This window comes from Ovis aries, chromosome 2, assembly GCF_016772045.2.
Source record: "Ovis aries strain OAR_USU_Benz2616 breed Rambouillet chromosome 2, ARS-UI_Ramb_v3.0, whole genome shotgun sequence".
Classification (NCBI taxonomy): Eukaryota; Metazoa; Chordata; class Mammalia; order Artiodactyla; family Bovidae; genus Ovis; species Ovis aries.
The window spans coordinates 10,816,131-10,832,457 of record NC_056055.1 but is presented as its reverse complement, the minus strand read 5'-3'; the positions used below and the strand labels follow the sequence as shown (position 1 = coordinate 10,832,457).

The 16,327-nt window shown below is 48.3% G+C and overlaps 1 protein-coding gene across 1 annotated transcript; it reads right to left on the bottom strand.

Annotated features, from left to right (window-relative positions):
* Positions 1-1,054: 1,054 nt before the first annotated feature.
* Positions 1,055-12,958, bottom strand: SLC46A2 (solute carrier family 46 member 2). The gene is made up of 4 exons (XM_027964109.2): positions 11,709-12,958; positions 10,294-10,377; positions 9,766-9,922; positions 1,055-1,880 (listed from the first exon to the last, which is right to left on the bottom strand). Exons 1-4 carry the CDS (start codon positions 12,826-12,828, stop codon positions 1,823-1,825), a joined length of 1,419 nt encoding a protein of 472 aa, XP_027819910.1. The 5' UTR covers positions 12,829-12,958; the 3' UTR covers positions 1,055-1,822.
* Between the last annotated feature and the right edge of the window lie 3,369 nt (positions 12,959-16,327).

Here is a 16,327-nt window from a genome sequence, read left to right as displayed (position 1 = left end):
GCTGTACCAGTGTACATTCCCAGAAACAGTGTAAGAGGGTTTCCACACCCTCTCCAGCCTGTGTTATTTGTAGACTTTTTAATGACGGTCATTCTGGCTGGTGTGAGGTGGTAGGTACCTCATTGTAGTTTTGATTTGCATTTCTAAGGAGGAACCTTTTTTAAAAAGCTAATGTGTTCACTTTTGGTTGCCCTGTGCCTTTCTGCTGCGTGAGGGCTTCCTCTGGTTGCAGTACGCGGGCATCTCATTGCGGTTGTTCCTCGTATTTCAGAGCACAGGCTCTAGGCATGTGGGCTTCAGTAGTTGCAATGTTTGGGATGTAGGGCACAGGCTCAGAAGTTGTGGCACACGGGCCTAGTTGCCCACAGCATGTGAAATCATCCCAGATCAGGGCTCGAACCTGTGTCCCTTACATTGGCAGGCAGGTTCTTATCCACTGTACTACCAGGGAAGTCCCTAAAGAGAAACTTTTTAAAGGCTCTGATTTGATGTTCCTCCTCACTGTCCCAGCTCACCTCTCGATCCCAGCCCCCTCGATACCTCTCCCTCCATCCCTCTTTTCTCCCTCCATGTTGATTTTCTGTATTTGGGGATATTTTCACCGTCAGGTCTTCCAGCATGTTCCTTCTGCCTGGAGTCTCACTTAACATCCAGCCTTGGTAACTCATCTTTCCAGTTTTATGCCACTTCTCCCGAGAAGCCTTCTCTGTGCTCTTGGAGTTGGGTTATATGCTCCCTTATGTTAGTGTTCATTATAAAATACATGACTGCCTGTTGTTCTGTCTGCTCCGCCCACTAGGTCAGACACTGGTGGGCTGGGAGCTGTCACAGGCTTGCTCTACCTCAGCACCTAGCATGGTGCTAGGACCCGAGAAGATGTGCCTTGAAGTTTTGGACCAGTCCATGCAGGGCATCAGTGATGATAACAGACTCCGAGCCCAAATGCTCTGAGATTTAAATGCATTCTCTAGCTTTAAGTTTTATCCTAGTCTGAGAATGCCATGTCTGAGTTCTAGAGAGAAGCTGACCAAAGAGACAGTGAGTCACACACTCATGCTATGAATGTTGATTTATTAGGAGGTGAGTCTTTTATTCACATAATTTAAAAAAAATAAGTACCTCAAAATGGTGTTAGCATATCTCCCCTCTCCTTTCACACCTCTCACTGTGGGAAGTACTATTGATGGAAAATATTCCTTTGAAGAAAGCCTTTTTGATAATTTCCTTCTTAAAACTACACTGACTTCAAATGCATGAGCCCTAGATCGCTCCCTTGTCATTCATGGCTAACAAGGCCTGAGGGAAGAAAGCTAAACTTTGTTTTCAAGGTTCTGCTTCAATTTTAAAAATACTGAATGATGTTCACTGTTGGCAGTTCTTTTGAAAATTCCCTTCCTCATCCCCCTCAGGTGGTTGACTGCCTTTGCATTCTCACACAGGACTCCTGGGTGACTAGTTACCGTGGGTGGAGCCCCCAGAACATTCCTGGGAAAAAAAAAAAACGGCTTCCATGTTGGGTATGGCTGTGCCTGTGGCCTCTGTATCTCCCTTGAAAGTTCGCACTCTACTGTCTGCAGAACCCAACCTCTGCCTAATAGCAACGTCTGAAAGCTGAGAAAGTGTCTCCATCACCAGTTAAGTGCTTTCCGCCACCCACCCAGGACCCCTGAGCCACAGCAAGTCATTCTGAGGCCAACTCTGGCTGGAACTTGGGTTCACTGAGCAATGGATTGCTGTGGACACCAGTTCCTGGTCCCGTCCCTTGGTCTTCAGAGGGAGTCTGGCCGTTGCTGGTCTTTCTGGCTCCCGCAGATCAGCATCTTCATTTCTCTGTGATGTCTCCAGGCTGCAACCATGAGGCTTGCTTATAGGCCACGATGCTGTAAGAATTTACAACAGAGAATTACAGGGGAACAGCTGGAATCAGGAGGGAGGGTCTCTAGCCATCTCTCGGAGACTCTGTCCATTATGGCAGCAGAACCGCTGTACTCTCTGGAGGAAAGTGGCCCCAGAGAATTTCCCTCACTCCAGCCTCCTTCCTGTCCCGTACTATGGAGAGCCCTTTGCATCTGCATTTTCCCTTTCTTGGAGCCTCTTTCCATCTCACTTCTCTCTGATGATGCACTCCCATGCGGACCTCAAGCTCAAGCTTCACTCATCCCAAGCGGAATTAGCTGCGTCCCCTTCTGCCTTTGCATTGCCCTTTTCTCTCTTCCATAAATCATCACATTGTTTAAAAATACTGGGAGATGAGATGGATGCCTAGGAATGAACAGCTGTATTGAAGTCTTGAATCTGTGTGACCTTTGGCGTGTCCTTCAGCCTCTGGTGTTCTCCTTCTCCACTGTTTGAGCTCTAGGAACCCCAGGTTCTAAGCTGGAACACAGTTCTTCCTAATGGATGGACCACATCTGGAGCTAGTGGGTGGGGTGTGGGCAGAAATCCAAATCCTTCTAAGGAAAAGCTTTGTAGAAACTTCCAAACACAGATTTCCTACCTTCTGTGAGCGCCAGGGCTCTCCAGGGAGGAGCGCTCACTATCCTTAAAGCTCACTGTATGACAGAGCTGGCGGGAGGCGAGTAGAGGCAGGCAGCCCAGGACCACGGGGACTGTTCCAGGCCCGACTCCACGGCTCACCCCAGTATGGTTGGTGAGTTATTTTAAAGCAGGACAGGAAAACTCTTCAACATTAAGATTCTCTGCCCATTTGAGTAACCATCTCCTCCGTTTTAGAGTGTATTGCGTGCCTGCATGGTGTCAACTTGATCCCCTTAGAAGACGCAGGAATTCCTACTCACTGGGAAAGAAAAAAAAGAATTTCTTCCTGGTGCCAATAAGATAATTCCCTGGGAGATAACATTCCTTTCTCAATCTTGTAATAGGTCACAACCCACCACTCACCTTGTTGGACTATGTAAACTGTCAATATGTTGCTTTGGTTTGTCCCCGCCTGGTCCATCTTGGGAAATGTTTAAAAACTGAAGTATGTTCATTTATAATGTGTTTTTTTCCAGTGTACAGCAAAGTGATATATATATTCTTTTTTGGATTCTCTTCCATTATAGGTTAGTAGATATTGAGTTCCCTGTGCTATACAGTAGGCCCTTGTTTACCTATTTTATATGGCACCCCACTCCAGTACTCTTGCCTGGAAAATCCCATGGACGGAGGAGCCTGGTAGGCTGCAGTCCATGGGGTCGTGAAGAGTTGGACACGACTGAGCAACTTCACTTTAACTTTTCACTTTCATGCATTGGAGAAGGAAATGGCAACCCACTCCAGTACTCTTGCCTAGAGAATCCCAGGGAGCCTGATGGGCTGCTGTGTATGGGGTTGCACAGAGTCGGACACGACTGAAGCGACTTAGCAGCAGCAGCAGCAGTGTGTATATAGGAGAAGGAGATGGCAACCCACTCCAGTATTCTTGCCTGGAGAATCCCGTGGACAGAGGAGCCTGGTTGGGCTGCTGTCCATAGGGTCACACAGAGTCGGGCACAACTGAAGCGACTTAGCATGCATGCATGTGTGGGAGAAGGAAATGGCAACCCACTCCAGTGTTCTTGCCTGGAGAATCCTAGGGACAGAGGAGCCTGGTGGGCTGCCGTCTATGGGGTCACACAGAGTCGGACATGACTGAAGCAACTTAGCAGCAGCAGTGTGTATATGTTAATCCCAAACTCTTTTAATTTATCCCCCACCCCCTCCACAATACGTTGTCTCACAAACATAGAACTGTAACTGTGCCTTGGCGTCTTATAGGTAGAACAGTCCTCGGCGTTTCCTGAAATAGTCTCCCTCTGGGTTATAATCCTTGGATTAGCAGGACTAAAATTTTCTATTTCTTCCTTAGATTGACTGTTGATCAACTTTTGTTGATTATGGTGGTGGCCAACCCCTGACATGGCAGCTCAACAGGCAGCTCCTGGGTGGTCAGTAGTGCTGACGTCACACCCTCTGTCAGATTGTTCTTTCATTAAAGACTTTGAGTATTTCTTATGCACTAAGCTCTCCCAAAGAAAGGCAATGCCAAAGAATGCTCAAACTACCGCACAATTGCACTCATCTCACACGCTAGTAAAGTAATGCTCAAAATTCTCCAAGCCAGGCTTCAGCAATACATGAACCATGAACTTCCTGATGTTCAAGCTGGTTTTAGAAAAGGCAGAGGAACCAGAGACCAAATTGCCAACATCCTCTGGGTCATGGAAAAAGCAAGAGAGTTCCAGAAAAACATCTATTTCTGCTTTATTGACTATGCCAAAGCCTTTGACTGTGTGGATCACAATCAACTGTGGAAAATTCTGAGAGAGATGGGAATACCAGACCACTTGACCTGCCTCTTGAGAAATCTGTATGCAGGTCAGGAAGCAACAGTCAGAACTGGACATGGAACAACAGACTGGTTCCAAATAGGAAAAGGAGTACGTCAAGGCTGTATATTGTCACTCTGCTTATTTAACTTATATGCAGAGTGCATCATGAGAAACGCTGGACTGGAAGAAACACAAGCTGGAATCAAGGTTGCCAGGAGAAATATCAATAACCTCAGATATGCAGATGACACCACCCTTATGGCAGAAAGTGAAGAGGAGCTAAAAAGCCTCTTGATGAAAATGAAAGAGGAGAGTGAAAAAGTTGGCTTAAAGCTCAACATTCAGAAAACGAAGATCATGGCAACTGGTCCCATCACTTCATGGGAAATAGATGGGAAACAGGGGAAACAGTGTCAGACTTTATTTTGGGGGGCTCCAAAATCACTGCAGATGTTGACTGCAGCCATGAAATTAAAAGACGCTTACTCCTGGGAAGAAAAGTTATGACCAACCTAGATAGCATATTCAAAAGCAGAGACATTACTTTGCCGACCAAGGTCCGTCTAGTCAAGGCTATGGTTTTTCCTGTGGTCCTGTATGGGTGTGAGAGTTGGACTCTGAAGAAAGCTGAGCGCTGAAGAATTGATGCTTTTGAACTGTGGTGTTAGAGAAGACTCTTGAGAGTCCCTTGGACTGCAAGGAGATCCAACCAGTCCATTCTGAAGGAGATCAGCCCTGGGATTTCTTTGGAAGGAATGATGCTAAAGCTGAAACTCCAACACCTTGGCCACCTGATGCGAAGAGTTGACTCATTGGAAAAGACTCTGATGCTGGGAGGGATTGGAGGCAGGAGGAGAAGAGGATGACAGAGGATGAGATGGCTGGATGGCATCACTGACTCGATGGACGTGAATCTGAGTGAACTCCGGAAGTTAGTGATGGACAGGGAGGTCTGGTGTGCTGTGATTCATGGGGTCGCAAAAAGTCGGACACGACTGAGTGACTGAACTGAACTGAAGCTCTCTGCTGGACACAGCATACAAGGTCACTCAAACAGGTGTGGTTCCTGCCCTCAGGGAGCCTATGGTCTAGTGAGCAAGCATGTAAAACTAATCACTAAGTAATCGTCAACTCTCATGCTCTGAAGGAAAAGTATAGGAAGCTAGGGCATCATATCATAGAAGGATCTAACTTAGATTAGGAAGGAAATTTTCTCAAATCCTCTTTGAGAAAATGGTGTTCAAGTCAAGACCACATCTAGCTATATTAAGAAAGAGGTGTGAGGCGTCCAGCTTCTCAGTGGTAAAGAATCCATCTGCCAGTGCAGGAGACACAGGTTTGATCCCTGGTCTGGGAAGATCCCACATGCCAAGGAGCAACTTAGCCCATGAGCCACAACTACTGAAGCCCGCATGACCTAGAAGCTGCACTCTGTGATGAGAGAACCACCGCAGTGAAAAGCCCCTGCAGGAACAAAGACTCAGCCCAGCCAGAAAACACGACATGTGGGTAAAGAAGGGGGCAGGGCATGAGGGGGAGGCTCCTGGGGCTGCAGCAGAGAGGGGAGCATGGTGAGTGGCAGGAATAGCAGGCTGGAGAAGAGGGTGAGGCTGGGTTATGCAGGACCTGTGGTCCACTGTGAAACAGTGGCGCTCATCCTAAGAACTGTGGAAGCCAAGTACAGAGCTTTGAGCAGGAGATGATGTGAACTGGTGTCCACTCTAAGGAAATTTCTCAGGCCACCTGGTAAAAAGAGGGTGGATGGACGTGGGGAGATTGGCTCAAGGGTGAAATTGATCCCCCAAGTGATTTGGACTAGGGGTAGCCACAGTAGTTTGAGGCATATATTGGAGGTAGAATCAATGAGGCTTGATGGATGGGAGGTACGGGAAGATGAAGAAGCAGGAGGACTTTGGTGACCCTCAGATTTCTTTCCTGGCTGAGTGTGATGCCATTTAATGGGATGGGCAAGACTGGAGGGAAGCAGATGTTAGAAGGGCATCGAGGATGCAATTTTGGAAACTGAGATGGTAATTTGAAATTTTGAAAATAATTTAGATTGCTTCAAGACTATGAAGTGAGAAGACAACCCAGATCTGAGCCCCAAAGAATTCTTCCACCTGGAGGTTTGTGGAGAAGTTAGAGAGGTAGGAGAAACCTGGGAGAGGAGGTGTTAAGAAAGCCAAGTGACAAGTGCCTTCCAAGGAAGAAGTGACCCACAGTGTTGGGGGCCCCTGAGAACCGATGTGGAGGGGATGGCAGGGAGTCCAGTGTACTCGGCCATGAGGAAGTCAGATCTCAGCGCGGCCCCGGAGGCATTGAACAGGGAAGTCAGTCTGGAGGGGGTTGAAAGTGAGTGGGAAGTAAGCAGGTGCAGACCAGCACTGGACAACATGGCTGGGGCGAGGAGGAGGCGAGAGGGTGGCCAGCCACGTGTCAGTTCTGACAGGAAGAACTCAGGAGATGGAGTTGCTAAGGAGTACAAGTAAACTCTAAGGGGAGAAAAGGGGTGGCACCGTCAAATAGTGACTAAGAACCAACTGCCTGGGTTCAAATCCTGTCACTGCCCCTTATTAACTGTGTAACCTTTGGCAAGTTACATGACACCTTAGATTTTGTTTCTTCATCTGCAAAATGGGGATAAAATAGTAATTGCTTCAGAGGATTGTTTGAGAAGGCTAAAACATATGAAACATTCAAAGTAGTGCCTGGCACATAATCAAGGCTGTTTACATGTTTGCTAGTATTATCTTTGAGAGATTGAGGGAGGGGAACAGGATGGGTACAAAAGAACTCAGGCTTAGAGGTCTCCTTTGAAGAAGATGAGCCCATTCGCTTCTGATGGCATCTATGAACCACAAGACAGCAGCTGAGTACATGTGTGATGAGGGGTTGGGGGCTTGCGGATGGGCAGAATCAGACAGACATTCCCTCAGCATCTCCTGCTGCACATAAGGAAGAGTGAGGAGAGGGCAGGTTCTCATGGTGCCGTGAAGTTGGCTCAGTTCAGTACCAGGAAGGGCTGGGGCCACAGTCACTTATTGCAAATGAGCTGTTGGCAGCTGGGCCCAGGAACCTCTCCTCTCCACCTTCTGCCCTCCTCCACTCCCTGCTGTGACATGTCTTCCTGGGCTTTTCTGTCTTTGGAATGTAGCTCTTCTTTCTGCAGTTCGAGAGTTCTACTGGTCTTTCCTGTTGATCGTGCTTAGTGATTGGTGGTGCAGCCTTGGCCGCTTGAAAGAATTTTTCAGGATTTTGTTCATTTAGTGACTTTGTGGAGAGAAAAGTACTAGAAACACTCCCTTTCTACCAAAGGTTCTCAACCTTGGTTATACATCCGAATAAACTGGAGAGCTTTAAAAAATTCCCATGCCCAGGCTATATCCCAGATCAACTGAGTTAGAGTCTCCGCGGGTAGGATCCAGACAGTCGTAGTTTTGTAAATCTCTCCAAATGATTCCAATGTACAGCAGGCAAAGGAGGCTTTGTTAGCACGCAAGTCCCTCTACTGCTAAATGTCTCCAACAGAGGCATCTACTTGAGTGCCTCAATTCACGTAAGCATTACTACTTAGGATTGGTTCAAAATACTGACCCGGCTTCTGTGGTATAAGCTGAGGAAGATCCTGGATATCTTAAAATTCCATGCACACAATGTAGGACTGGGCCCAAGTCCATTGGGGTGAGGTGTCCCCACCTGGGGGGAGAGCAGCCCACCTGCTTCACATGCCCCAAAGTCTCTTTAAGAAGGGAAAGCAATGAAACTGTAGAAAGGAACCATTTATTGCATATTCTTATGGCTTTCATTTGTCTATTTATCTCTCTAGCTATGAGATATTAACTAGTCTAGTCAGACTTGTTTTCTTTTGTTGTTTTTTGTTGATCTGTTTAGGTCAAAGAGACTGTTTCAACCAATTGCCAATCAAACACGACTTGGTAACTTCCAAGTAGCATAGTTATTAATCCATTACTCACTTGGACAAAGAGCTGGCACTCCAGAGAAGTTTGCATTGTGGGTCAGGTCTAGCTAAGCCCAACCCATTCATCCAAGACTCTCATAAAAACAGGGGCACATGAAAAGGCCTAAGGGCTGGACAGTTTGAAAATGAAAACTGGCCAGAGACTACAGTGGTAATCAAGTCTGCTGTTTTGCACAAATTCTCTCAGCTGTTTGATCTTATTTTCTCAACTGTGAAATCAAAGAACCCTCATGATTGATGGCTTCTGTCTTAGGAAGCTCAACTTTCTATGCAAGCACATCAAGCTATACAATGTGATGCGAGAATCCAAAGGCAGCCCTTTTCACCATCCACTTCCCACTTTTTCCAACCTACCTTTAGCTTTTCCCAACCCACCTTTAGCTTTTGCCAGCCTGCCTTCAACTCTTCTACTCTGCAGCCTAGAATGCCACCATTAATGATATGGAGGGCTCCAGTGTACTACCAAGCAGATCCCTTTAAAATGCAAAGCCATATTATGTCCTTTGTATCTTATTGTGAATAAGATGTGTTCCTTTTTCCTCTGGTGGGATTGATACAAGCGTGAGAAAAGGGCCTAAACAGACCAAAGCTCGACTGTCTAATATGTAGCCACTAGTTACACTGGCTTCTGAACTCTTGCATTCAAATGGAGTCCAAGTTGAGATGTGCTGTCAGTATAAAATATACCGGATTTCAAAGACTTAATTCAAAAGAACTCATTCATTTTGTAGGTTGATTACAAAGATATTTTGGAGCTATTGGGCCAAATCAAATATATTATTAAAATTATTTCACCTGTTACTCGTGTTTAAATGTGGCTACTAGAAAATTTAAAATTATGTAATATGGCTTGTGCTTGTGGTTTTGTATTTCTTTTGAATGGGGCTGGTTGAAGACCAGACTATTTCATGTGGTCTATATTGGTGATAACCTCAGCTGGCAACTCTCCCCACGGGCCTTTGTATCTCCAGCCTTCCTCCTGCCTGTTATCTTCCAGAATGTAAGCACTCTTGTTTTACAAATGAGACAATTTCCCCAGAGAGGTCAGAGGAATTACCCATGTCCTTCCAGGGTGCTCAAAGCCCTCCCAAGATACAGAGAAGAAAGAATACTTGAAAGTGAGGCCAGATGACTGTCACCTAAAGGAGACTCAACAAGGTCTGGGTGGTTCGAGAGGGTTTCTTATCCCAGCCTCTGATTACAAGAAAGTATATGAGGTTCCTATTACAAAACTGCCAGGAAGTGAGCCAGCATGTTGAGGCCCTCTGTTTATTACTTATGACTTTAGGGAATTCCCAAATTACCAGATTATGAGTTTGGGGGAACAGGAGAAGTTTTTCTTAGTGGGAGAGCCTACTCAGAACCCATTGTGTAAATGTGAAAAGTAAATATTTTATGATAATAGGCTGGAAATGCTCCAACGGTCCTTGACCTCAGCCCCAGCCTAAAGAGCAGGAACTGCTCCTATCTTACCCAATCGGTAGGATGGCCAGGAAGGAGAGAAAAGAGGAGAGCGCAAAGCAGGTGCCGATGAACTTCTCCATGGTGAGCTGATAGATCTTGTTGTACAGCGTGGATGTCACCACCCCAGTCAGCGTCAGGGACAGCTGCAGGATGACGAACACTTTTCCTGGGAAGGGACCGAGGTTACCAAGGTTACTGGGCTGTCCCTCCGTGTTCCCTGATAGCTGAGTCTCTGGGAAGCTCTCGGGATCCCCCTCCCCTTCCCTGACTCCCTCTGTGTTCCCGGAGCATGTTGCCAGGATTCTGGCCTCCATCCACTTGGCTCTCCCCACGGCCTGTGGGTGGCAGTGTTCTCCTTTGTGACTTTCCCAGTCTCTCCCCTGCTCCTGCTCCTACCCCTTCCGCCCTGGATGGACACTGGTGTGTGCCCAGTGTCTTCAAGGCTGCTGCTGGAGCTCTCTCCTGTGCCTTCTGTCAGTCCAAACCCTGTGCCTCAAACCAAGTGGCTCTGAAACCTCTCAGATTCCTTTCACTCACCATAAGAGGAGCCCTTGATGAGTTTGGACATTGCTGATCGAATGGTTGTGACGGGGATGAGAGCGAACAGCATGATGGCCCGAGCTGGAAAAGAAGCACACCAGAACACTCCTCACTGGAGCCCTGCCTGGGCCAAAGCGTAAATCAGAATAACAGAAAAACCTCCCTTAGAAGCCGCCTCCCCGCCCCGCTCCAGAGCAGGCTGAGTCCCTGAGCTCTCGGATGGAGCTGTAGGTGCTGCAGACCCATCTTGAAGGTGGCAAGGCACCGGGGACATGGTGACAGGTGGTGAAGGGTGTCTTTATTGGCAGAGTTAAGTGGTTTCTAAGGAAATGGAGCTGATGTCACTCAAGTGACTTACAGCTCCTTGCCTCCCAGGAGGGACGTGTCTGCCCTCACCCTACATCATCATCTCTGGGACACAGTCTCAGTAGCTTTGGCAAGCTGCATCCAGAAACGTGTGCCACTAACACAGCTGCTACACCCCGCTCTTTCCCTCTAGCCCTGTTCATCATCCTGATGTGGGTGTGTGTGTGTATGGCGAGGGGGTAGGGTGGGGTGGGAGTGGCTAGAAGTGATGGGGAGGGAAGGGGAGAGGTTACTCAGGCTTGCACTTGGCCTGTTTAACTGGGAGCTTGCTAAAAGTAATCTAGCCATTTTGTGAGATGTTTTTCTGAGCCGTGTGACCTCAGTCAAAGGGTGGTCTCTGGGAACCGTGTAGAGTTGTTCCGTTAGTCACTGGCAAGTCGCATGACTACTTAAATAAAATGAAAAGTTCCGTTCAAGTTGCACTAGCCACATTTTAAGGGCTTCATAGCCACACATGACTAATGGCTACTGTATTAGGCAGAAACGTTACAGAACATTTCTGTCACTCTAGAAAGTTCTGTTAGAGCACTGGTCCAGAGTGCTCTGCTTGTGGTTGTCTGTGTCCTCAGAAACTTCATTCTGCTTCCTTGAGGGAATGTATTATATTGGTTGTGGAAGGCATTTATGGAGGATTTTTCTCTCTTTTTGAAAAGCCTGTGCTTGACCTGAAATTATTTTAATTAAAGGACCTTTTCAGCTGGATTACTTGAAAATGTTTTATCCCTTTAAAATTGGGGCGATAAACTCAACCCCATCTCTTCCACTCAGGGCCTGAAGCCTCTCCTGACTCCCGGCACCACTGACCATCTCTCCCTTGACTTCCTAGAGCTACGGACCCTGCTCTGATTACATTTCAGTGGGCAACACAGATAACACAATACAGCCAAACTCAAGTGCGCATAATCCTGTGTCCCTTGTGCCTCCTAGGTAGCAGACCTGATCTCTGGTGCTGAGCTGTGACAGACCACAGCACCGCGGCTGTACACCCCGTTACTTAGGGCATCAGCAGTGTCCTCGTCCTGCCTCCCCAAGAATGCCAGACTCACCAATGTAGAACATGTATGTCTCTTTCACAAAAGCCAAGAGGAGGGCTCCTGACGCAAAGGAGACCATTCCGATCATGATCATGGTGGTGTCCTGGAAATAGCAGGAGAAGACCAGCACGCCCAGGAAGCTGGTGATGAAGATGGTGTACCCCGAAGCCATACCATAGCCCACCTGCACTTGGTTCCAACTCAGAGGCTCCCTCAGCACGAAAAGCGGCATCACATCCACTGTGCCCACCACTGCCAGGTCATAGATGATGGCGCCCACAAAGAGCAGGGCAATGATGATTTGTTTGGGCTTAGCCATTGCAGGAGGTGGAGGGGGCCCCGCCACATTCTGCTTGTCTGTCTGATCAGGATCCAGGGTGTCATACCTGCCGGCAGTGCCAGGCACTATATCCACGGCCTTGCGGGGCTTGGCCTTGGACTCGGGGACCTTCAGCACGAACAGGCTGTACAAAAGGGCACAGGTGGCACAGCTTACACTGCAGGCAGTCAGCACCAGGCCCTGCTTGGAGTGCCCGACCATCTGCTTGAAGAGATGTCCCGAGACCATGCTCCCGCAGAACCCCGCCAAGCCCAGAATCAGGTCAATCACAATGAGGCGCAGGGAGCGGCGGCCCTCGGAGGAGCCGAGGGATCCCAGGGCCATGACCCCCGACCAGAAGGCGGAGAAGCCGCCGCACAGTCCAGTCAGCGCGGCCCCTGTGTACAGCATCTCCACGGGCCAGTCCAGCAGCACTTTGAGCAGCAGCACGAGGCGGGAGAGCAGGAAGCCCAGCAGGGGCACGCAGATGGAGACCTTGCGGTGGTAGCGGTCGCTGAGCCAGCCCAGCCCGTAGGCCGACAGCAGGGGCGTCAGGCCCATCACCAGCTGGTAGATGATGTAGAAATTGGAGATGGCCCTCTGCTGTTCGTCCTCGAGAGCCCCCCGGGGCGACGGGCTGGAACTGTGATTGGAGAAGGTCCCGACTCCGAAGGACGCTTTCACCACGAGGAGCAACCCCGCGTCGTAGAGGGAGGTAGCCACCTGCGTGGAGGCCACCACAGGCTCGATCCAGGTCCACACCTGGAGGCGAGGCAGGGGTCCCCTCCACGGCCAGATGCTCCCCTGGCACATGATAGGGCCTCTGATAGGGGGATGGAGGGGCTGGCCGGCTGGCGGTGCGGCTGCTATTCCCGAGGGCTGGGGCTCCGGGTTCGCGCAGGAACCGGGTGAGCTGAGCTGAACCCGAGCACAGGGCGCAAGTGACAGCAGCCAGCTCTGCGGCCGGTGACCTCCCGGACCGCGGCCACTCCTCCCTGGACCAAAAAAGGCCACGCTCCGCCCCCGCCGGGGGAGCAGGACTGGCCGCGGCCCAGGGAAGCCACGCGTCTGGGGAGCGCACAGCGAGTCCCGGTCGCGTCACGCTGCTCTGATCCGTGCAGGTAGCTGGGCGCTCTCTCCCCTGGGACTTGCCCAGGCCTGGCTTGAGTCCCCCGGGCAGGAAGCAAAATTCTGGCCCTGGAAGGCAGTTTGGAGTAAGCAGTGGGGTGCCTAGGAATCTGCCTGGGATCAGTGGAGGGGAAGGACAGTGAGGTTTTATTTAAGCAACGGGGACCTACATGCTGTAGGGAGCCGGGGTAGCGCCAGACTTCGAGAGAAACCAACCAACCCACCCTCAGGAGCGCTAATCTCTCTTTGATTTCAGACTTGTGCATAAATACCTAGCCGCGGGATTGCTGGGTCATAGGGTAGTTCTGCTTTCCTTTTTTTTTTTTTTTTTTTGAGGAAACATCGTTTTCCATTGAAGCTGCCCCACTTTCCTTTCACAGCAACAGTGAGCAAGGGCTCCAGTGTCTCACAGCCTCCATCACCTCTATAGCTATTCTGGTATAGCCATCCTGAGAGGAATTAGATACCTCATTGTGGTTTTGATTTGCATTACCCCGACGATTAGAGTATCTTTTCATATGCACGTTGGCCATTTGTCTGTCTTCTTTGGAGAAATCTCTGTCCAGAGAACTTTTTTTTTTTTTTTGGTCTAAGTCCTTAGCACATTTTCGTTTTATGGCTGAATTGTAGAAATTCGTACACATTTTGGAGATTAACTTCCTATACGGTGTGCATTATTTTCTCCCATTCTGTAAATTGCCTTTTGACTCTGTTGATTTTTTCTTTTGCTGTGCAAAAGCTTTTTAGTTTGATGTAGTCCCACTTGTTTATTTTTAGGTTCTTGAAGAGAGATTAGCACTCCTGTGCTCATTGTAGCACTATTCACAATAGCTAAGATACAGAAGCAACCTAAATGTGTATTAATGGATGAGTGGAAAAAGAACATGTGGTATATAAATATAGCTGAATGTTATTTGGCCTGTAAGAAGAAGGTGGTCCAGTGGTTAAGAATCTGCCTTGCAATGCAGGGAATGAGGGTTCAGTCCCTGGTCAGATAACTAAGGAGGAGCAACTGAGCCTGTGTGTGCCACAAATAGTCTGGGCACCGCAACAAGGATCTTGCATGACTCAGTGAAGAACCTGCATGCCGCAGCTAAAATCCGATGCAGCTGATAAATAAATAAATATTTTTTTAAAAAGAAAGAAATTTTAAAAATATATAAAAAAATAAATAAAAAATAAAAAGAAAGAAATCCTGAGATTTGTGTCAACATGGATCAAACCTGAGGACATTATGCTAAGTGAAATAAGCCAGTTGTAGAAAGACGAATACTGCATGATCTCCCATATGAGGTATCTAAAATTGTCAGAGTGGGATGGTGATTGCCAGGGATGGGGGTGGAGGGAAGAAGAAATGGGGAATTACTAATCAACAAGCATAAAGTTTCAGTTAAGCTAAATATAGAAGAAGCTCCAGAGATCTGCTGTTCAACGTTGTATTTATAGTCAATAACATTATACATGTAAAGGTTTGTTAAGAGAGGAGCTCTCATGTTAAGTATTCTTACCATAATTAAAAAACAAACAAAAACCTCAGGAGAAGCTATGCTTAGCCCTTCTTCCATACCAAAGACCTCTCAGAGAAGAGTCCTGCTTTGAGCACCTGAATTAATGGGCCCAGAGCCACAACAGGACCCAAGCCAGCAAAGGTCCCAGTCTGGAAGCTTTGGCCTCAAACCTCAGGACTGAGAAAGAGACGGGGAGGTCCTGTCAGCCCAGCATGTCCCTACAGATGCTAAACTGGACTCTGGCAGGGGCAGATTCCACAAAAACAGAGTCACCAGGATTATTTGCTTCTGAGTAAAGTCCCCAGGACCCTTTCTCTTTTCTTTGCAGTTCTTCTTCCATGTCATGGGCTCACTGCCTTGGATAGGTGGAGATGGGTTTCCCTGGCTGCTTTGCTTCCTGTACATACTCCTGCAAAGAGGACCAGGGCGATGGGTGGTGCAGGGGCAAAGGCACACCACAGACAGCAACGTTTCTTCTTCAGGATCATCCCCAGGGGTGGAAAGGCAGAACACTCCAGTTCTCTCCCTGTCTGCTTAACCCCGATGCAGCTCAGGCAAGCAGGAACCTGAAGTCATACAAGGGAGGATCAGATCTGCGCGGAGAGTTTATAAAGTCAAAAGGATAACGTACCTGTGGGAGTAGGGACTAAACTCTAAATGATTTCGTGTAGATGTGCACCCTTTAGACAGTTTTTAGATGAGTTATAATCTCCTCTACCCCTCCCTGTGCTCAGGGCCCTGTGTCCAGGTCCAGTCAGCTCTGCCTTCTGCAAAGAGAACGTCCCACCTCATCTGTCTTACAAGCCAGGCAGTCCCTCAAAACTCCCACACTGCCCTCTTGCACTCCGTCACGGAGGCCCACCTTGGGAGGTGCTGGTTTCACCCAACCCATGCCTGGCTCTCCCACTCCATTCTTAACCCTGTTCTTCCAGAGGCCACAACAAACAAAGCAGTCCGACCAGCCTGTACCTGTAACGGGCAGAGGCTCCAGGGGATGGATAGCTTGTGGAGGAAGATGGTATTCATCCATCAGATATGGCCACCAGAACAACAGCCTGGACCAGATGGATCACTTTAGCGATTTAATCAAGAGGTCTGTCTTTTCTTGGGGCCACAGAGCCTAGAAGACAGCCCTAGAGGTCTGGGAGGGTCCATGAGGTCTCACTTCTTCCCATACTTTGTGAAACCAGGGAAATTTGAGGGGCCTCTGAGAGATTCATGCCCAGTCCAGGACACATTTAGTGGGAACTGTGTCATCATGGTGCTAGCCAGCCCTGGGACCTGAATTCTCTGACCCAGAAATGAACTATTATCAGGGCAATTGGTGCCTCTCCCAGTTTAGGCTACTGAGGTTAGCACTGTATCTTTCATCATGTCCCACTCCTCTCTCCATCTCTGAAGCAGGCTATAGCTAAGTGAATGCCTGGCTGTCCTGTGTAATCTAGGCTACCAGCAGGTATAGCCCTTAAGCCAAGTTGAGGCCTGACCCTGACACTTTAGTCTCTAGCACAAGGCTTGCATTATTCAACTGCGAAGGTTAAATACTCATTTTTTTACATTGATAAAGTCACACTATTTGAGAAGAAAGGGACTTATAGAAAGGAGCAGCAACATTTACTGAGCCTGTATTATGTACTAAGCAATTTACAGGGGCTTCCCCATGGCTCAGCGGCAAA